The sequence below is a fragment of the Coregonus clupeaformis genome, chromosome 25 (assembly GCF_020615455.1).
Source record: "Coregonus clupeaformis isolate EN_2021a chromosome 25, ASM2061545v1, whole genome shotgun sequence".
Lineage (NCBI taxonomy): Eukaryota > Metazoa > Chordata > Actinopteri > Salmoniformes > Salmonidae > Coregonus > Coregonus clupeaformis.
In genome coordinates, this window is record NC_059216.1 from 30,889,445 (window position 1) to 30,912,159 (window position 22,715).

At 42.5% G+C, this 22,715-nt stretch overlaps 2 protein-coding genes across 4 annotated transcripts in view; one reads left to right on the forward strand and one right to left on the reverse strand.

The window, feature by feature from the left end:
* The window catches only part of mipol1 (mirror-image polydactyly 1), a 92,181-nt gene that overhangs the window by 68,534 nt on the left and 932 nt on the right, over positions 1–22,715 (reverse strand). The gene's annotated exons all lie outside the window — the stretch shown is intronic.
* Positions 261–19,839, forward strand: LOC121539529 (proteasome subunit alpha type-3). Its single transcript, XM_041848093.2, has 10 exons — positions 261–372; positions 4,149–4,231; positions 4,354–4,477; positions 12,700–12,801; positions 13,016–13,162; positions 13,970–14,035; positions 14,130–14,176; positions 14,299–14,366; positions 16,628–16,692; positions 19,613–19,839. Exons 1-10 carry the CDS (start codon positions 352–354, stop codon positions 19,655–19,657), a joined length of 768 nt encoding a protein of 255 aa, XP_041704027.1. The 5' UTR covers positions 261–351; the 3' UTR covers positions 19,658–19,839.

Genomic DNA, 22,715 nt, shown 5'->3' on the forward strand with positions numbered 1-22,715 from the left:
GGCAGTTTGCAGGTGGAAATGTAGCCAGGGTTGATGGCAAGTAAACTGCTGAACTTAGTTTGTTTACCAGTGTATTACCGATTACATCTCTACATTTTGAAATGAGGTTAAACATAGAAGACTATAGTATTTTAAAATTAGTATGCCTACTGTATAAAATATTCCAGTAGATGTTTATGATTTCTCTCTCTGCTATTACACTCCACCATAGTAGGTGGCAGTAGTTTTGCATGTTCAGTGGGGCTGCTGTTGAATGTAAAGCCATTTCCTTGTTGGTTGGTGAATGACTGGGATGTGCTGAAACACATCAGACTGCGTTGTTATAAAGCAGTTTTTTAAGTTTTGACCACAATGAGTTCAATTGGAACTGGGGTATGTATGATAGCTAAGATAGTGCTCTTTATACATTTGTATGCTAACAAGTTAAAGGTTTGGTAACTTGTTAGCACGGCTCATTCTTGGCCAAGCTAGCAACAAAGTTAACCAACTTGCTAACTGTGGCTGCTCTGTGCTAGTTTGAGGTTTTACAGTAGTAGATAACTAATAACACATTACATTAATTAATTCGTTTAAGATCTATAATCGTATGTAGTGAAGCACATTTTACATTGGTTACTGCTACCTACCTAACGTTAGTTAGCTATTCTTTCCCTACAGAACTATCTAGCTAGCTAACTAGTTAGCCGGCTACTTAGCCATGTTATCATGCCTGCTGAGTCACTTGCACTGCCACTGCAGCTAGCTAGCTAAATTAGCAATGCTGGCGAAACGAAATTGAAACCAATTCAAGCGAATGGTATTGGTTGCTTTCTCCTATCGCTGAACAAAGGTTTTATTTCACCACTGGGTAAATTGAATTTCACAACATGATATTTACAAGTTCTTTACAATCTTTTAAATAGCTAGAATGACACGCTGGATCTGTGTTGTAAAAATGGGATTACTCAAGTTAAGTTTTAATGTCACATGCACAAGTAACGTTACAGTGAAATGTCTTAATTACAAACTCAAAAACCAACAATGCAATAATCAATAACAATGTATTACTAGAAAAAAAGCACACGAGGAATAAGAAATATGAAATGCACAATAAAGTAAGTAAGCATACTATATACAGGAGATATTTAAAAAGTCAGTTCCAATACCATATTTACATGTGCAGGGATACTGGCATGATGGAGGTAGATATGTATAGGTGTAAGGCAGGGTTCTTCAATTCCGGTCCTGGAGGGCCGAAACACTTCTGTTTTTTATTTCTACCTGGTAGTTAATTGCACTCACCTGGTGTCCCAGGTCTGAATTAGCCCCTGATTAGAAGGAGAGGATGAAAAACAGAGGTGTTTCGGCCCTCCAGGACCGGAATTGAAGAACCCTGGTGTAAGGTGACTAGGCAACAGGATATAAGATAAACAGAGTAGCAGCAGCTTGCGGGTGTGTAGAGTCAGTATGAATGTATGTGCATATTAAGTGTGAGTGAGAAAATGGACTGTTTGTGTGTGTGTTGGAGTGACAGTGTGTGTGAGTGTGTAGGGCCCTGTGAGTGTGCGTAGACAGTGCAAAATACTGAAATAAAAGGTCAATAAAGATACAAGGTAAATGTAAATGTAAACTCGGTCCATGTAGCTATTTTGTTAAATATTTATGAGTCTTATTGCTTGGGGATAAAAGCTGTTAAAGAGCATGTTGGTGTCAGACTTGATTCACCGGTACCTCTTGCTGTGCGGCAGCAGAGAAAATAGACTATGGCTTGGGTGGTTGAGGTCTTTGAGGATTTTCCGGGCCTTCTTTTCACACCGCCTGATATAGAGGTCCTGGATGGCAGGGAGCTCGACCCCAGTGATGTACTGGGCTGTCCCCACAACCCTCTGTAGCGCCATGCGATCGAGGGCGGTGCTATTGCCATACCAAGCAGTGATGCAGCCAGTCAATATGATCTCAATGGTACAGCTGTAGAACCTTTCCAGGATTTGAGGGCCCATGCCAAACTTTTTCAACCTCCTGAGGGGGAAGAGGCACTGTAGCGCCTTATTCACGACTGTGCGTTTGTGTTAGGACCATTTTAATTCTTTAGTGATTTGGACACCGAGGAACTTGAAGCAGTCTACCTGCTCCACTGCCACCCCGTCGATGTGGATGGGGGTGTGCTCGCCCCCCTGTTTCCTGTAGTCCACGATCAGCTCCTTGGTCTTGCTGACATTGAGGGAAAGGTTGTTGCTCCGGCACCACACTGCCAGGTCACTAACCTCCTCCCTGTAGGCTGACTCATCGTCGCCGGTGATCAGGCCTACCACCGTCATGTCGTCAGCAAACTTGATAATGGTGTGGAGTCGTGCGTGGCCACAGTCATGGGTGAACAATTAGGCCTATCATGAAGCAACTTCCATGTTTTTTCTAGGTAATACTTTGAAAAGTGACACCCTTGAGCTTGGTTAGATTGATGTAAAAGTATGAAGTCTGACAGTTCCTGTCAATGACAAGTGTAGCTACAGTGGGGAGAACAAGTATTTGATACACTGCTGATTTTGCAGGTTTTCCTACTTACAAAGCATGTAGAGGTCTGTAATTTTGATCATAGGTACACTTCAACTGTGAGAGACGGAATCTAAAACAAAAATCCAGAAAATCACATTGTATGATTTTTAAGTAATTAATTTGCATTTTATTGCATGACATAAGTATTTGATCACCTACCAACCAGTAAGAATTCCGGCTCTCACAGACCTGTTAGTTTTTTCTTTAAGAAGCCCTCCTGTTCTCCACTCATTACCTGTATTAACTGCACTTGTTTGAACTCGTTACCTGTATAAAAGACACCTGTCCACACACTCAATCAAACAGACTCCAACCTCTCCACAATGGCCAAGACCAGAGAGCTGTGTAAGGACATCAGGGATAAAATTGTAGACCTGCACAAGGCTGGGATGGGCTACAGGACAATAGGCAAGCAGCTTGGTGAGAAGGCAACAACTGTTGGTGCAATTATTAGAAAATGGAAGAAGTTCAAGATGACGGTCAATCACCCTCGGTCTGGGGCTCCATGCAAGATCTCACCTGGGGCATCAATGATCATGAGGAAGGTGAGGGATCAGCCCAGAACTACACGGCAGGACCTGGTCAATGACCTGAAGAGAGCTGGGACCACAGTCTCAAAGAAAACCATTAGTAACACACTACGCCGTCATGGATTAAAATCCTGCAGCGCACGCAAGGTCCCCCTGCTCAAGCCAGCGCATGTCCAGGCCCGTCTGAAGTTTGCCAATGACCATCTGGATGATCCAGAGGAGGAATGGGAGAAGGTCATGTGGTCTGATGAGACAAAAATATAGCTTTTTGGTCTAAACTCCACTCGCCGTGTTTGGAGGAAGAAGGATGAGTGCAACCCCAAGAACACCATCCCAACCGTGAAGCATGGAGGTGGAAACATCATTCTTTGGGGATGCTTTTCTGCAAAGGGGACAGGACGACTGCACCGTATTGAGGGGAGGATGGATGGGGCTATGTATCGCGAGATCTTGGCCAACAATCTCCTTCCCTCAGTAAGAGCATTGAAGATGGGTCGTGGCTGGGTCTTCCAGCATGACAACGACCCAAAACACACAGCCAGGGCAACTAAGGAGTGGCTCCGTAAGAAGCATCTCAAGGTCCTGGAGTGGCCTAGCCAGTCTCCAGACCTGAACCCAATAGAAAATCTTTGGAGGGAGCTGAAAGTCCGTATTGCCCAGCGACAGCCCCCGAAACCTGAAGGATCTGGAGAAGGTCTGTATGGAGGAGTGGGCCAAAATCCCTGCTGCAGTGTGTGCAAACCTGGTCAAGACCTACAGGAAACGTATGATCTCTGTAATTGCAAACAAAGGTTTCTGTACCAAATATTAAGTTCTGCTTTTCTGATGTATCAAATACTTATGTCATGCAATAAAATGCAAATTAATTACTTAAAAATCATACAATGTGATTTTCTGGATTTTTGTTTTAGATTCCGTCTCTCACAGTTGAAGTGTACCTATGATAAAAATTACAGACCTCTACATGCTTTGTAAGTAGGAAACACTGCCGATTTTGCAGGTTATCAAATACTTGTTCTCCCCACTGTATGTTATCTCAACAGTGGCCTTTAAAGTATAACATCCCAAACTCTTTCCCTTTTCTAGTATGACTTGTCTGCCTCTACCTTTTCACCTGATGGAAGGGTATTCCAGGTGGAATATGCCATGAAGGCAGTAGAAAACAGCAGGTATATGATCCTTCCCTGTTTGAATGTTTTCAATGCAGTACCCACATGATGGAAAATGCACAAATACCATTTTTTGTACCCAAGTGTCTCAATTTGTTGGTTCTTGTTCTTTCTGCTTACAGCACAGCAATTGGGATCCGATGCAAGGATGGGGTTGTGTTCGGTGTTGAGAAATTGGTTCTCTCTAAACTTTACGAACAAGGCTCAAACAAGCGCATCTTCAATGTTGACCGTCACGTAGGAATGGTATGTATTCATCCAGACCACATCCATAGTGTAAATACGGGGAGGGTGTTGACCAACAAAACTGATGCGCACATAACCATGTGGCAAAAAACAGATGGGTTATCTTATAATCAAAGGATTATTGACAACATGTAAGCTATATTTCTGAGCTCTTCTGCAAATCTTTATTGGAAACATAAAAACATTTACCCAATGCACTTGTTTTGTCTTTCAAATACATTGTTATTAGTTGGCTAGCTGGATAACCCTAGCCACATTAGCATAAACGTGACAAGCGTCTAAACACGTCAAAACAACATTTTACATTTTAAGTTATTTAGCAGACGCTCTTATCCAGAGCGACTTACAGGAGCAATTAGGGTTAAGGGCCTTGCTCAAGGGCACATCGACAGATTTTTCACCTAGTTGGCTCGGGGATTAGAACCAGCAACCTTTCGGTTACTGGCACAACGCTCTTAACCACTAAGCTAGCTGAAACAAGCGTTCTACAATTCACCACACACCAGCTTCTAGTCAATGTTGCTAGCTATCTGATCAGTGACAATAATACACAGCCTTTTACCTCTGGGTTGCTCATGCATTTGTCATGACGTTGTCAACCCGTATATTTATCTCGAAAGAACTTAAAGGTGGACTGAACTCTGCTGCTCATTAAGAAAAACTGGAATTGGGTATTGGGGATGTGGTTGGGTGTGTTATGTTTGTCCCTCTTGAGTCATGGTAAAACATTTCACTCAAAATAGAGTGAATCTAAGATAAATCAAGACATCTGTAATAAATTGACGTTTTTGTCAGATGTTAGTCGTGCAATTTTACATCTAGCTAAGGTATTTGGTGCAGTATTTCTCAAGTTAAATGTGCATGAAAACTAGCTAGTAGTGCACTGCTGACAGTTTCGTGGCAGCTGCTGCTGCGCTCAGGACTGATTTCTGAGAACATGTCTAGAACTTCAGCAAGCTGTCAATCTAGCTACACGCTGTTTATCAGTGCCCAAAATCACTAGCTAGTTTCATCTGTGTTTGTCATTGAAGCTATCTAGTAGCTAGCAGGCACATTGAGCAGGCAGGCCACGTTAGCTAAATCCGCTTATCAAGTCACTGGCGAGTGGCAAAGTGCTTCGGTGCCGTTTTTACAACTTTCTCACTATTACCGAAGTGTGCGTCTGGCATTTTTTCATAGTGAATCATGTTACAGCATGGAGCAGGTTTGTGTGTCTGTGGCGCTCTGTGATAAACAGTGACTGTTTGAGCAACGGGCTGTCTTACCGTAGTGACACGGGCTGGATAGAATCAGTCTACTGTCTTCAGAACTGGATAATAATTGCTTTATTTACCTGGCAAAATAATAGAACCAACAATATTATTTATTTTTCTATCATAAAGCAGTGATTGAGATTAGCCTAGGCTTAGGCTATAGACATGAATTATAGTTATTTTTGAAAGCCACAACTTTAGGACAACACCTTCGTATATAGTCCCGTGTAGCTCAGTTGGTAGAGCATGGCGCTTGCAACGCCAGGGTTGTGGGTTCGATTCCCACGGCGGGCCAGTATGAAAATGTATGCACTCATTAACTGTAAGTTGCTCTGGATAAGAGTGTCTGCTAAATTATGTAAATGTATATTTGGGAAATACAGTGCATTCGGAAAGTTTTCAGACCCCTTGACTCTTTCCACATTTTGTTACGTTACAGCCTTATTCTAAAATTGATTAAATTGTTTTTTCCCCCTCAATCTACACACAGTACCCCATAATGACAAAGCAAAAACAGGTTTTTTGAAAATGTTTGCAAATGTATAAAAAAAAAAAAACGGAAATATCACATTTACATAAGTATTCAGACCCTTCACTCAGTACTTTGTTGAAGCAACTTTGGCAGCAATTGCAGCCTCGAGTCTTCTTGGGTATGACGCTACAAGCTTGGCACACCTGTATTTGGGGAGTTTCTCCTATTCCTCTCTGCAGATCCTCTCAAGCTCTGTCAGGTTTGATGGGGAGCGTTGCTGCACAGCTATTTTCAGGTCTCTCCAGAGATGTTAGATCGGGTTCAAGTCCAGGCTCTGCCTGGGCCACTCAAGGACATTCAGAGACTTGTCCTGAAGCCACTCCTGCGTTGTCTTGGCTGTATGCTTAGTGTCATTGTCCTGTTGGAAGGTGAACCTTCACCCCAGTCTGAGGTCCTGAGCGCTCTGGAGCAGGTTTTCATCAAGTATCTCTGTACTTTGCTCCGTTCATCTTTCCCTCAATCCTGACTAGTCTCCCAGTCCCTGACGCTGAAAAACATACCCACATCATGATGCTGCCACCACAATGCTTCACCGTAGGAATGGTGCCAGGTTTCCTCCAGACGTGACGCTTGGCATTCAGGCCAAAGAGTTCAATCTTGGTTTCATCAGACCAAATAATCTTGTTTCTCATGGTCTGAGACTCCTTTAGGTGCCTTTTGACAAACTCCAAGCGGGCTGTCAGGTGCCTTTTACTGAGGAGTGGCTTCCATCTGGCCACTACCATAAAGGCCTGATTAGTGGAGTACTGCAGTGATGGTTGTCCTTCTGGAAGGTTCTCCCATCTCCACAGAGGAACTCTGGAGCTCTATCAGAGTGACCATCGAGTTCTTGGTCACCTCCCTGACCAATACCCTTCTCCCCCGATTGCTCAGTTTGGCCTGGCAGCCAGCTCTAGGAATAGTCTTGGTGGTTCCAAACTTCTTCCACTTAACAATGATAAGAGGCCACTGTGTTCTTGGGGACCTTCAATGCTGCAAAAAAAATTTGGTACCCTTCCCCAGATCTGTGCCTTGACACAATCCTGTCTCAGAGCTCTACGGACAATTCCTTCTACCTCATGGCTTGGTTTTTGCTCTGACATGCACTGTCAACTGTGGGACATTATTTAGACAGGTATGTGCCTTTCCAAATCCTGTCCAATCAATTGAATTTACCACAGGTGGATTCCAGTCAAGTTGTAGAAACATCTCAAGGATGATCAATAGAAACAGGATGCACCTGAGCTCAATTTCGAGTCTCATAGCAAAGGGTCTGAATACTTATTTAAATAAGGTATTTCGGTTTTTTATTGTTAATACATTTGCTAAAATTATCTAAACCTGTTTTCGCGTTATTATGGGTTGTTGTGTGTAGATTGAGGATTTTTTTTTTATTAATTCATTTTAGAATAAGGTTGAAACGTAAATGTGGAAAAAGTCAAGGGGTCTGAATACTTTACGAATGCACTGTAAGCTACTTTTCATAACTAACTTGTCTTGAAGCTTTTATGATAGGCCAGTAGGAGGAATGAGGATAGGTTATTGGCCATTGAGTTTTCAACCTCGCTTGGAGGGATTTTCTTGGCCTGCATGGATCATTTATTTCTTAATAAGGTTAAACTTAATTCAACTTATCAATAGCCTATAGAAAAATCTAATGACATTGTTGTCTCATTATTAGTCCCCTGGCTACCTTAAGTTTTTAGGCTATTCAAAGAACCTTTTGAGATGGAAATCCTTTACATTCATTGTTTGATAGGGAGAAATCCATGCATTAAAAAAAATGAAACTGTATGCACTCACTACTACTGTAAGTCGCTCTGGATAAGACCGTCTGCTAAATGACTGAAATACAAATGTAGAACGATGAAGCCTTCATATTCAAATCAAATTTTATTGGTCACTTACACATATTTTGCAAATGTTATCGCGGGTATAGCAAAATGCTTATGTTCCTAGCTCCAACAGTGCCGTTATACCTAACAATACATAAAAATAGAAAGGAATTTAGAAATATTAGAACAAGTAACGTCAGAGTCCGGAATATAAATATGTTTGTATATGATGGTGTGTATAGACTAGGGTTTCACAAACTCTGTCCTCGGGACCCCAAGGGGTGCACTTTTAGTTTTTTGCCCTAGCACTACACAGCTGATTCAAATAATTAAGCTTTCATCATTTGAATCAACTGTGTAGTGTTAGAGCAAAAACCAAAACGTGCACCCCTTGGAGGACAGAGTTTCAGAAACGCTGGTATAGACAGTATATGATTGAAAAGTGTGTGTGTGTGTATAGCAGTAGTTATATAGGATGAGACTAGAATACAGTGTATATACACTACATGGTAAAAAGTATGTGGACACCTGCTCGCCGAACATCTCATTCCAAAATCATGGCCGTTAATATGGAGTTGGTCCCCCTTTTGCTGCTATAACAGCCTCCATTCCTCTGGGAAGGCTTTCCACTAGATGTTGGAACATTGCTGCGGGGACCTGCTTCCGTTCAGCCACGAGCATTAGTGAGGTCGGGCACTGATGTTGGGCGATTAGGCCTGGCTCGCAGTCGGCGTTCCAATTCATCCCAAAGGTGTTCGATGGGGTTAAGGTCAGGGCCAGTCAAGTTCTTCCACACCGATCTCGACAAACCATTTCTGTATGGACCTCACTTTGTGCACGGGGGCATTGTCATGCTGAAACAGGAAAGGGCCCCAGACCATTATTCCTCCTCCACCAAACTTTACAGTTGGCACTATGCATTCGGGCAGGTAGCGTTCTGGCAGCCGCCAAAATCAGATTAGTCCGTCGGACTGCCAGATGGTGAAGCGTGATTCATCACTCCAGAGAACGCGTTTCCACTGCTCCAGAATCCAATGGCGACAAACTTTACACCACTCCAGCCAACGCTTGGCATTGCGCATGGTCATCTTAGGCTTGTGTGTGGCTGCTCGGCCATGGAAACCCATTTCACGAAGCTCCCGACGAAGAGTTCTTGTGCTGACGTTGCTTCCAGAGGCAGTTTGGAACTCGGTAGTGAATGTTGCAACCAAGCACAGATGATTTTCAGCACTCTGCGGTCACTTCGCGGCTGAGCCGTTGTTGCTCCTGGACGTTTCCACTTCACAATAACAGCAGTTACAGTTGACCGGGCAGCTCTAGCAGGGCAGAAATGTATGAACTGACTTGTTGGAAAGGTGGCATCCTATGACCGTGCCACATTGAAAGTCACTTAGCTCTTCAGTACGGGCCATTCTACTGCCAATGTTTGTCTATGGAGATTGTATGGCTGTGTGCTCAATTTTATACATCTGTCAGCAACGGGTGTGGCTGAAATAGCCAAATCCAGTAATTTGAAGGGTTGTCCACATACTTTTGGCCATGTAATGTACATATAAAGTAGGTAAAACAGTGTTAAAACATGATTAAAGTGACCAGTGTTCAATGACTATGTACATAGATAGGGCAGCAGTCTCTAAGGAAAGGGTTGAGTACCAGGTGGTAGCTGGCTAGTAACAGTGACTAAAGTTCAGGGCAGGGTACTGTGTGGAGGCTGGCTAGTGGTGACTATTTAAGTCTGATGGCTTGGAGATAGAAGCTGTTTTTCAGTCTCTCGGTTCCAGCTTTGATGCACCTGTACTGTCTAGATGGTAGCGGGATGAATAGGCCATGGCTCGGGTGGCTGAGGTCCTTGGCCTAATAATAATAATAATAATAATAATAATAACATTTAGCAGACGCTTTTATCCAAAGCGACTTACAGTCATGTGTGCCTTCCTGTGACACCGGGTGCTGTAGATGTCCTGGAGGGTATGGCCTCTGGAGAGCCATGCGGTTGCGGCCGGTGCAGTTGCCGTACCAGGCAGTGATAGTCCGACAGGATGCTCTCAATGGTGCATCTGTAGATGTTTGTGAGGGTCTTAGGGGCCAAGTTGAATTTCATCAGCCTTCTAAGGTTGAAGAGGCGCTGTTGCGTTTTCTTCACAACACTGTCTGTGTGGATGGACCATTTCAGGTTGTCAGTGATGTGCACACAGAGACATTTTAAGCTTTTCACCCTCCACTGCGGCTCCGTCAATGTGGATGGGGGGCGTGCTCCCTCTGCTGTCTCCTGAAGTCCTCGATCAGCTCCTTCGTTTTGTTGACGTCGAGGGAGAGGTTATTTTCCTGGCACCACTCCGCCAGGGCCCTCACCACCTCCCTGCAGGCTGTCATCCATGGATCTGTTGAGGCGGTATGCAAATTGTAGTGGGTCTAGGGTGTCGGGTAAGGTAGAGGTGATATGGTTCTTAACTAGCCTCTCAAAGCACTTCCTGATGATAAAAGTGAGTACTACGGGGCGATAGTCATTTAGTTCAGTTACCTTTGCTTTCTTGGGTACATGAACAATGATGGACATCTTGAAGCACGTGGGGACTACAGACTGGGATAGGGAGGGATTGAATATTACATTTACATTTTAGTCATTTAGCAGACGCTCTTATCCGGAGCGACTTACAGTTAGTGAATGCATACGTTTGTTTTTTTCATACTGGCCCCCCGTGGGAAACGAACCCACATCCCTGCCGGCCAAACCATCCCCTACCTTGGACGACGCTGGACCAATTGTGCACCGCCCATGGGTCTCCCGGTTGCGGCCGGCTGCAACAGAGCCTGGACTCGAACCAGGATCTCTAGTGGCACAGCTAGCACTGCGAGGCACATGCTCTGAGGACGTGGCTATGGATGCCATTTGGGCCGGCGAGCCTTGCGAGGGTTAACACGCTTAAATGTCTTACTCACGTCGGCCACTGAGAACGAGAGCTCACAGCAGTGGCCCACGTCGGTGGCACTGTTCTCCTCGAAGTGGGCGAAGGTATTTTGCTGGTTTTCCCTTTATAGTCTGTTATTGTCTGGAGTCCTTGCCACATACGTCTTGTGTCTGAGCCGTTGAATTGCGACTCAACTTTTGTCTCTGGACGGTTTGTACTCGGCCATGTTCCTAGTTACTTTGCCATGATTAAATGGGGTGGTTCGCGCTTTGAGTTTTGCGAGAATGCTGCCATCAATCCACTGTTTGGATAAGTTCTAATCGTCACAGTGGAACAACATCCTCTGCACTTCCTGATGAACTCAGTCACGAGTCAGTGAATACGTCAAATGTTATTCTTAGAGGCAACCTAGAACATATCCCAGTCCATGTGATCACAACAATCTTGAAGCATAGATTCCAACCGGTCAGACCAACGTTGAACAGTCCTTACCACGGTTACTTCCTGTTTTAAGCTTTTGCCTATAGGAAGGGAGGAGCAGAATGGAGGCGTGATCGGATTTGCCGAAGGGAGGGCAGGGGAGGGCCGGAAGGGGGAGGAGCAATGGTCAAGAATTCTTGATGAGCGAGTAGCGCAGGTGATGTGTTGATAAAACTTTGATTGCATTTTCCTCAGATTTGCTTTATTAGTAGTGCGAACAAAGGATCCAATTCGGGAAAGACACATTTCTGGTCAAAATGTTGGTGAGTGACTGCTGATCTAATATCCAAAAGTTATTTTCGGCAATAGGTAATAATGCTAGAAACGTTCTGAGCAAATAATGTAAGAAATAAAACACACTGCAATACTGCAAAGTTGTCTACGAGCTAGGAACAGGGCGACCATGTCTGTCGGAGCCTATCGAATAGAGGGAGAAGGGAATATAGGCTACGGCTAAGGGCTAAACATAAGATGGTTAAGGAGTGTCTGTTATAAAAATAAATATAATAGGTTTAGGCTATAGCCCATGCATCCAACAGAGGGACATTTTGCGGTGCTTTGGTGGAATGTTATGCTTTGTCTAGCCTACATTCCCCTCTTGCGTTCTGTATAACATTTATTAGGCTAATGACTCTTAATGTCACGCGTGTGCTGTGCGCTGCGAGACTGTTCTTTACTGCGGGGCGCCAGTAAAGTTCAAATTGTCTAAACCATCATCTGTCACATCACGATGTCGTCACCATCTACGATGGCTGTCAAATCATTGTTGATAGACGATGCGATCGTAATATCACCCAACCCTACTTTCAACATAACATTGGCGATGGGTTGTCTTATCTAACAGCTGTGTAATGTGGGCAGGTCTGTCTGTCTGTAGGTTCTGCCGTACGATTGGATATAGTTCATTCAGCGCAGCTGTTTCTCCGTGCATGACAATTCTCTACATAGCTAGCCATTATACACCGGTTACTCATTAAAATGAGATTCAGCGATTATACAACATTGCCACGAGCAGCAGGATGCAGCACAGATATTGCAGATAAGTGCGATGCACTCAGTATCTGCGTATGGCCAAGAATGCGTTTCACGCTGCTGCAACATGATGGCTGTGATGACCATAACAATGGAGAAGTTTAGCATCAAGCCTAACACTCTTAGTTGTTGCGGAAGTCGTCCCGACTCTGTTGTTTACTTTGTGCATTGCTGAATCTACCTTTAACTTTCTTACCCATAGGCAGTGGCTGGACTACTGGCTGATGCTCGATCCCTGTCTGAGGTGGCCAGAGAGGAGGCCTCCAACTTCAGATCCAATTATGGACACAACATCCCACTTAAGGTAAAAATAACTCTGTTGCTATTAATCAGTGTTTCCCTCAAACTTCTCCTCGGATACCCTGTCAGTTCCACATATTCGATCTATTCCATAACAGGACTACTACACCTGATTCAACTGGTTAACCTGTTTTGTCAACGTATTCTGAATTGCTTTGTCCCGAAGTCCTACGGACAGTCGTCATATTCCTTGAATGGCATATAATCTCTTTTTACAGCATCTCTCAGAGAGAGTGGCCATGTACGTTCATGCCTACACGTTATACAGTGCGGTGCGGCCGTTTGGATGCAGCTTCATCTTGGGCTCTTACGATCAAGATGATGGTCCTCAGCTGTACATGGTTGATCCCTCTGGAATCTCATATGTGAGTTAGGTTTTGGGTGTTTATCCCTAAACGAACTCTGTCTGTCATTAATTTACTGTTGTCACACTACACTCGGCCGGTTTCCCGAATCCAGATTAAGACTAGTCCAGGAGTAAGAGGCATTCCCAATGGAGATTTTACATTGAGCATGTGGTTTAGTCCTTGACTAGGTTTAGTCTGGGAAAATTGCCATTTAAAGGCCCAGTGCAGTCAAAAATGTGATTTTCCTGTGTTTTTTATATATATATATATATATATATATATATATATATACACACACACACATTTACACACTGAGGTTAGAATAATATTGTGGAAATGATATGCCCTTTTAGTGTAAGAGCTGTTTGAAACGACTGCCTGAAATTTCAGCCTGTTTTGGTGTTATCGAGTTTTGGCCTACCATGGTGACATCACCATGCGGTAAATTAGTCAATAGACCAATAAGAAAGAGTTCCAAACCTTTCTGCCAATAAGTTAGTATTCCGTTTTTTCCTCCCAGACAGGCCTAGCAAAATTATTGCTTGAGAAATTGCTCTTAGCTAAGAACCTATTTTTGTTTCTTTTTTACCATTTTTAATTGAAAGTACTTAATTGTTACCCAGAAATGATTTAAATAGTAAGATAAAAAAAAACTGCTGCTGCATTTGACCTTTGAGGTGTTTGGACCTATGCAATGTATTCAGAAGGGAATGTTCGGTTGTGAACATATTACAAACTATATGTCATCATGCAGCCTTAAAGTGATTACCTGAAATGTGTAACATTAGGCAATGTTGTGAAAATGAATTATTTTGTTTTATTAAGGGTTACTGGGGATGTGCTATTGGAAAAGCCAAGCAAGCCGCCAAGACAGAAATTGAAAAGCTTCAGGTAAGAATATTAATTTAGCCAAGTTGTCCAATTTCATAAGACATGGGAATATCTTAGTTGATTGTTTAACTATGTAAGTAATTGCTATCAACAGATGAAAGACATGACCTGCAGGGAGTTGGTAAAAGAGGTGGCCAAAATGTAAGTGTTTTTTGTTTTATTAAAGGAACACACCTACTGTTGTTCATTCTCATCAATAGCCTCCAATCAAGGCACTGAGTATTACTAATATGTGTTGTTGGATGTTTGTTTTGGTTTTGTAGAATCTACATTGTACACGATGAAGTGAAAGACAAAGCGTTCGAGTTGGAACTCAGCTGGGTTGGAGAAGGTAATGCAGCTTCCTCTTATATACACTGGGTGTACAAACATTAAAGACACCTGCTCTTTCCATGACAGACTGACCAGGTGAATCCAGGTGAAAGCTATGATCCCTTATTGATGTCACTTGTTAAATCCACTTCAATCAGTGTAGATGAAGGGGAGGAGACAGGTTAAAGATTTTTAAGTCTTGAGACAATTTAGACCACGATTGTGTATGTATGCCATTCAGATGGTAAATGGGCAAGACGGAAGATTGAAGTGCCTTTGAACGGGGTATGGTAGTAGGTGCCAGGCGCACCGGTTTGTGCCAAGAACTGCAACGCTGCTGGGTTTTCCACACTCAACAGTTTCCCGTGTGTATCAAGAATGGTCCACCACCCAAAGGACATCCAGCCAACTTGACACAACTGTGGGAAGCATTGGAGTCAACATGGGCCATCCTTGGAACGTTTCGACACCTTGTAGAGTCCATGCCCCGACGAATTGAGGCTGTTCTGAGGACAAGTCAATATTAGGAAGGTGTTATGTTTTGTACACAGTGTACATAATGTATTTGTAAGTCAGCTATTGTCTCCCGTTGTACATCTGAATTTGACAAACGAAACAAAGGTAGAATTTTGTACCCTAGTCTAAGCCACCAGCAGTGTACCGGGTGAGCGGTCATTGTATTTGTTTTGTAACAGACCTGACCCTCCGTGTGAGCCAGGGTTTCCGTTAGCTGGTAATAGCCGGCTTTTGGCTGAGATGTTGTTTTTTTGCAGATAAATAAAATTGCCGCTGGCCAATTGTCCAGGAGAAAAAGAAAAAAATCCCATTGCGAAATAATGCTTTTGAGCCTATTCATTGATTGAAAAATCAGTCGATGGAAATACATTTGACTGGTCACGCTTATCAGTCTATATAGTTAATTTGCATAATTGAGTGGAATTAAATTGGTGTATGTACAATATATTCATTATGTAGGCCTACCTTAATTATCACACACGTACAGCATACAGATACAGAGCCTTTGAGTGGAAAATCTGTCAGACAGCGTGAGCGCTGCTGCTACACACATCTCAAACAGCAAATGCACAGGCAACAGAAGGTAGGCTTCATCAGCGCGTCACACACCACTTTGAAATGAGCTGGAGGCAGTATGCATTTTCAAAACATATACTTAATTGTTTAAAACCGGAACGTTTTACTACATATTATGAGGCATGTCTTGCCTTGCTTCAAAGTAGCTTAGCCAAAATCAGACCATATCCGTGGAGGCAATTATTTTATTACATTTACATTTCTCATTTATATCAACTTTCTTTCATTGTCCAGTAGCCAAAGGCACAATCCTAGTCATAATAGCAACCCATGCTAGTTGTTGCATATTAGATCTACCCTTTTTCTATTCTTTTCAACTCTTGTCACATGAAACCGCTGGCATGTGCGGTGAGCTTTTGACAACTGTGTTTTCCCGCTAATTGCATTATGGAAGGAACATTCACGCCTAGCCTACTGACTTGTGCTCATTGCTGCGCTTATAATGTGAATAAATAATAGTTGATCAACATTTTTAAGCTAAACTTTCTGATCTGTTGCATCGCTCATTGCTTTTTAATGTGTTTTAATGTAGCCTAAGCCTACTGGTTGTACAACAACTGTCCCAGAGTCTGTTTTGGAATAGGCTATTTCTTTCTCGACAAGCTGACCAATAGAATAGGTCAACTTTTCTACTATGGGGGATAGCAGTTTGACATAGGCTAGTGATTTTGCTGTTTTACTGGTCTTGTTGGCTGAGGAAAAATGTAATATGTACATCTTCGAAGTGCGCATCAGAATTCGGTAAGAAGGACCGCACATCATTGCATCCTCGACTTGCATGTTGTTAATATGAATTGCCATAATCTAAATGTGATTTCAGTCATTCTGACCACCGTGGGTGGATGCCCTAATCAGGTTACACACCCAATGCATATGGGTCTGGTCAATTTCTCAAATGTCCAGTAAATTTAAAATGCTGCCGGTCAAATGTCCTACGCAACATTTTCCTAACGGAAACCTGGTGTGAGCAGAGTGTCCAACTCAAATCTGAAAGTTAACCGAGCTCATAACAAAGTGATGTATGGCAAGCATGTGCAGTAATGAGTTAGGATTCTGTCGGACGCTCCACCATCACCAGTTTTGACCAGCTACGTGACGGGCCATCGCCCGATCCAGTCAAATCAATCGCAGTTGATGTTATTCTTGAACTGAGTGGCATAACTTCTGACCTTCATTTCCCTTCACCAGTGACAAATGGAAAGCACGAGCTGGTTCCAAAAGACATCAGGGAGGAGGCAGAGAAGTACGCCAAGGTATGCACCACGACCACCAGTTTATATTGCATGGCATTTCTGTGACCTGGGTTTAAAACAGTGCCTTCAGAAAGTATTCACACAAGTATTTTTCCACATTTTGTTGTTACAGCCTGAATTTAAAATGGATTAAATTTAGATTTTGTGTTATTGGCCTACACACAATACCCCATAATGAGTCAATAAGTATTCAACCCCTTTGTTATGGCAAGCCTAAATAAATTCAGGAGTAAAAATGTACCTAACAAGTCACATAAGTTGCATGGACTCACTGTGTGCAATAAGTGTTTAACATTGTTTTTTAATGACTACCTCATCTCTGTACCCCACACATACAATTATCTGTAAAGGTCCCTCAGTTGAGCAGTGAATTTCAAACACAGATTAAATCAAAGACCAGGGAGGTTTTCCAGTGCCTCACAAAGAAGCGTAGATGGGTAAAAAAAAAAGCAGACATTGAATATCCCTTTGAGCATGGTGAAGTTATTAATTATACTTTGGATGGTGTATCAATACACCCAGTCACTAGAAAGATACAGGCGTCCTTCCTAACTTTTTGGGGTCATGCAGCAAGACAATGATCCTAAACACATAATCAAGTCTACATGAAAATGGTTAAAAAGCAACAAATGTGAAGTTTTGGAATGGCCTCGTCAAAGTCCAGACCTAATCCCAATTGAGATGTGGCAGGACTTGAAACAAGCAGTTCATGCTTGAAAACCCACAAATGTCACTGAGTTAAAACAGTTCTGCATGCAAGAGTGGGCCAGTCATTGCAGCTAAAAGTGGCAAAAGCAGTTAGTGTAAGGGGGAATTACTTTTTCACATGGGAATTGGGTGTTGCATAACTTTGTTAATTAAATAAATGAAATAAGTATCTGTTTTTTTTTGGGGGGGGGGTTTGGTTGAAGATCTGATAACATTCAGATCTGATAACATGCTTTGAGCACTACCGAAAAGTGCTATTTGCATCTGAAAAATGAATGCCATATGCTGCATTTCCTATAGGACAATTGTTGGTGACACTTTGGTATCTCGATATTTTGAAGCTGTTTAACTCTATCCAAAGTGCACGAGTTTGAGCATGTGGCTGTTAGGCCTATGGATTATAATTAGTTTTTATCAGCATGAATTAGATTGCTCAATAAAAGCCCCACTCTTCTTAATTATTTCTGACAGTATGGAGCACAATACCACGGAGGAGTTTAGAAGTAAACTCCCTCAAACTTGTATTCCTTAGGCTGGGATCCACATAGCAGCTGTTGCAAGAGCACATTTTTCACTGGCTGTCCACTGGTCGCAAAAACAATGATTGATAGGCAGCTTAAATTTATTCAATTCAACCATTATTGGGTTAAAATACAAATAACCACAATCCGTAAGGCGCATCGCCCGAAGGCTACACAACTGCTGTCGTCAATAGCTCCTAGCGTTTATTCAAGTTGGATAATCTTTTGATGCCGACTGCTGTCGTACCATTGGAAGACATCGCTTGGACTGTAGCCTACAAAAGCCTATTCCTGCTCGTTTCCCGTGAGCCATCAAACACATTTGGTGCGTCGTCATAGTGGTCTCTTGACTTGTGGTCAGACTCGCTCAGGCGGGGAAAACTTAACTTAAACTTGCACCTCTTTTCAATGCTGATTTGAATGTCATTGAGAAAACAAACGTGTCAAATAATTTTTTCACAAACATCCTTTCTGAATTTAAAAGTAGTCCTAGAAGTAATCAAGTTTTTCAAAAGTATCTGATTACAAACAAAAATCTGGTAACGTAACGGGTCATAAAAAAAAAAAAAATCATTAACCATGTTTTATTGCTAGTAAAGTCATACCGTATAAAAAAATACAAAATAACGACAGCGGTGATGGAAACAGGAAGTTTCGGTACAATTTCATAAATGCAGACAGATGATTTGTTATTTCGATATTGTGGGATATTTTTGTCTGTTGATATATTGATATAATAACCATCATATCGAAGTAAACATGGAGTCGCCATGATATGGTGTGTGGTCCTCCCACTACGACTCGGGAAACCATGCAATTTATTAGGCTACAGATGAAAAGTTCAACTTCACAGGGTGGTAACTGGACTGTATCTACGAGCTGTTGGCTACAGCGCACGTCCCAAAACCAGAGTATGCACATTAACTATTTAACCCAAGTTTTTGTGACAACTATCGGGTAGAGTTGAAAATGCGATGGAAACGCATTGAACTTTCTATATTTATTTTGGTACATGAAAAGTACATTGTGTGCAATGTCATCACGCGCTGATTTTTATCCTCAACAAGTCCATTTGGTGGAAACACCACTGGTGGGAAAATTCACATTTTCTTAATGCTGATTTTAGAATATTTGCATGAAAATCAGTCACCAATTGGATGAAAACCTAGCTAGTTACATGTAATCCATTACTCCTTATCCCTGGCCTTTAGCATGATAATAATAATCGTCTTTAGGCAGATGGAAAGGCTTTCCCCAAAATCTTCTCAATTAAGTACAAAGTAGCCTATGCCTACAGGGCAGAATCATGATTATTTACATCAATCCAGTGGGCATTTATTTTGCAAACTTCACAGGTGTTCTACAGAAACACTGCTAAACAAAGTGGTAGGTGCACTTGAATTAAAGAGTAACTACACTCAAATCATTAATTTTTTCCCAGACCTCAAAAGGGATCTACAGATGTGGTTTAAGCATTGTTGTGGACTTAGAACAAACAATTTTGTAGTTTTTCTATTATAATAAGTGATCTTTTTGGAGCAAAAAACTGAAATCAGTCCTTTGGTCAGCTTAATTTTTTTGTGGTATCGTGATACTAAATCTGGTATCGAAGTCAAAATTCTGTTATCGTGATAGCATTCAAATCTGTCTTGCTGGTGTCTAATTCACAATGCTTCTTGCTTCCACCATAGGATTCTTTGGAGGAGGAGGATGACTCTGATGAAGACAACATGTAAACTCAATTCTGCGGTTTCTTCACTCGTCACACACACCTACTGACAGGACAGCTCTCCAAGAAACAGACAGTTATTTTGTATGTTTTGTAGTTAATGGACTATTCATGTAATTTCTTTCCCTTTTGGTTTGATGGATTACACAGCGTTGAAATAAAAGTTGATGAGTACTGTTTATACTAAAAGCATCTTTGACCATTTTGTAAAACTAAATACAGTCAACAAGGGTTTGCCTGAGTAATTTGTAATTTCTTTGCCAATGTATATAGTACCGGTCAAAGGTTTGGACACCTTCTCATTCCAGGGTTTTTCTTTATTTTTTTACTATTTTCTACATTGTAGAATAATAGTAAAGACATAAACTGAAATAACACATGGAATCATGTAGTAACCAAAAAAGTGAAACAAAAAAAAATATTTTATATTTGAGATTCTTCAAAATAGCCACCCTTTGCCTTTGACAGCTTTGCACACTCTTGGCATTCTCGCAACCAGCTTCACCTGGAATGCTTTTCCAACAGTCTTGAAGGAGTTCCCACATATGCTTGAAGGAGTTCCCACATATGTTCCCACATATGCTGAGCACTTCTTGCACCGACTCATCCAAAACCATCTCAATTGGGTTGAGGTCGGGGGATTGTGGAGGCCAGGTCATCTGATGCATCACTCTCCTTCTTGGTAAAATAGCCCTTACACAGCCTGGATGTGTGTTGGGTCATTGTCCTGTTGAAAAACAAATGATAGTCCCACTAAGCCCAAACCAGATGGGATGGCGTATCGCTGCAGAATGCTGTTGTAGCCATGCTGGTTAAGTGTGCCTTTTGAATTGTAAATAAATCACACAGTGTCACCAGCAAAGCAGTCCCACACCATAACACCACCTCCTCCATGCTTTACGGTGGGAAATACACATGCGGAGATCATCCGTTCACCCACACCGTGTCTCACAAAGAAACGGTGGTTAGAACCAAAAATCTCATTTGTACTCCAGACCAAAGGACAAATTTCCACTGGTCTAATGTCCATTGCTCGTGTTTCTTGGCCCAAGCAGGTCTCTTCTTATTGGTGTCCTTTAGTGGTTTCTTTGCAGAAATTCGACCATGAAGGCCTGATTCACGCAGTCTCCTCTGAACAGTTCATGTTGAGATGGGTCTGTGACTTGAACTCTGAAGCATTTATTTGGGCTGCAATTTCTGAGGCTGATAACTCGAACTTATCCTCTGCAGCAGAGGTAGCTCTGGGTCTTCCATTCCTGTGGCGGTCCTCGTGAGAGCCAGTTTCATCATAGCGCTTGATGGATTTTGCGACTGCACTTGAAGAAACTTTCAAAGTTCTTGAAATGTTGACTGACCATCATGTCTTAAACTAATGATGGACTGTCCTTTCTCTTTGCTTATTTTAGCTGTTCTTGCCATAATATGTACTTGGTCTTTTACCAAATAGGGCTATCTTCTGTATACCACCCCTACCTTGTCACAACACAATTGATTGGCTCAAATGCATTAAGAAGGAAAGAAATTCCACAAATGAACTTAAGGCACACCTGTTAATTGAAATGCATTCCAGGTGACTACCTCATGAAGCTGGTTGAGAGAATGCCAAGAGTGTGCAAAGCTGTCATCAAGGCAAAAGGTGGATTTTTGAAGAATCTCAAATATAACATATTTTGAATTGTTTAACACTTTTTTTTTTGGTTACTCAAATCAAATTTTATTTGTCACATACACGTGTTTAGCAGATGTTATAGCGGGTGTAGCAAAATGCTTGTGCTTCTAGCTCCGACAGTGCAGTAATATCTAACAAGCAATATCTAACAATTTCACAACATATACCTAATATACACGAAACTAGTAAGGAATGGAATTTTTACATATGGACAAGCAATTACAGAGCGGCATGGACTAAGATACAGTAGAATATTATAGAATAGAATACAGTATATACATATGAGATGAGTAATGCAAGATATTAAACATTATTAAAGTGACTAGTGTTCCATTTCTTAAAGTGGCCAGTGATTTCAATAGGCAGCAGCAGCCGCTAATGTGCTAGTGATGGCTATTTAACAGTCTGATGGCCTTGAGATAGAAGCAGTTTTTCATTATCTCGGTCCCAGCTTTGATGCACCTGTACTGACCTCGCCTTCTGGATGATAGCGGGGTGAACAGGCAGTGGCTCGGGCGATTGATTGCCTTCCTGTGACATCGGGTGCTGTAGGTGTCTTGGAGGGCGGGTAGTTTGCCCCCGGTAATGCGTTCGGCAGACCGCACCACCCTCTGGAGAGCTCTGTGGTTGCAGGCGGTTTTACCAGGCGGTGATACAGCCCGACAGGATGCTCTCAATTGTGCATCTGTAAAAGTTTGTGAGGGTTTAAGGTGCCAAACTGAATTTCTTCAGCCTCCTGAGATTGAGTTGTGCCTTCTTCACCACACTCTGCATGGGTGGACCATTTCAGTTTGTCGGTGATGTGTACGCCAAGGAACTTGACGCTTTCCACCTTCTCCACTGCGGTCCCGTCGATGTGTATAGGGGGGTGCACCCTCTGCTGTTTCCTGTAGTCCACGATCATCTCCTTTGTTTTGTTGACATTGAGTGAGAGGTTATTTTCCTGGCACCACACTCACAGTGCCCTCACCTCCTCCCTGTAGGCGGTCTCGTCATTGTTGGTAATCAAGCCTACTACTGTTGTGTCGTCTGCAAACTTGATGATTAAGTTGGAGGCGTGCTTGGCCACGCAGTCATGGGTGAACAGGGAGTACAGGAGGGGGCTGAGCACGCACCCTTGTGGGGCCCCAGTGTTGAGGATCAGCGAAGTGGAGATGTTGTTTCCTACCTTCACCACCTGTGGGCGGCCCGTCAGGAAGTCCAGGACCCAGTTGCACAGGGCGGGGTTCAGACCGAGGGCCTCGAGCTTAATGATGAGCTTGGAGGGTACTATGGTGTTGAATGCTGAGCTATACTACATGATTCCATGTGTTATTTCATAGTTTTGATGTCTTCACTATTATTCTACAATGTAAAAATAAAGAAAAACCCTTGAATGAGTAGGTGTGTCCAAACT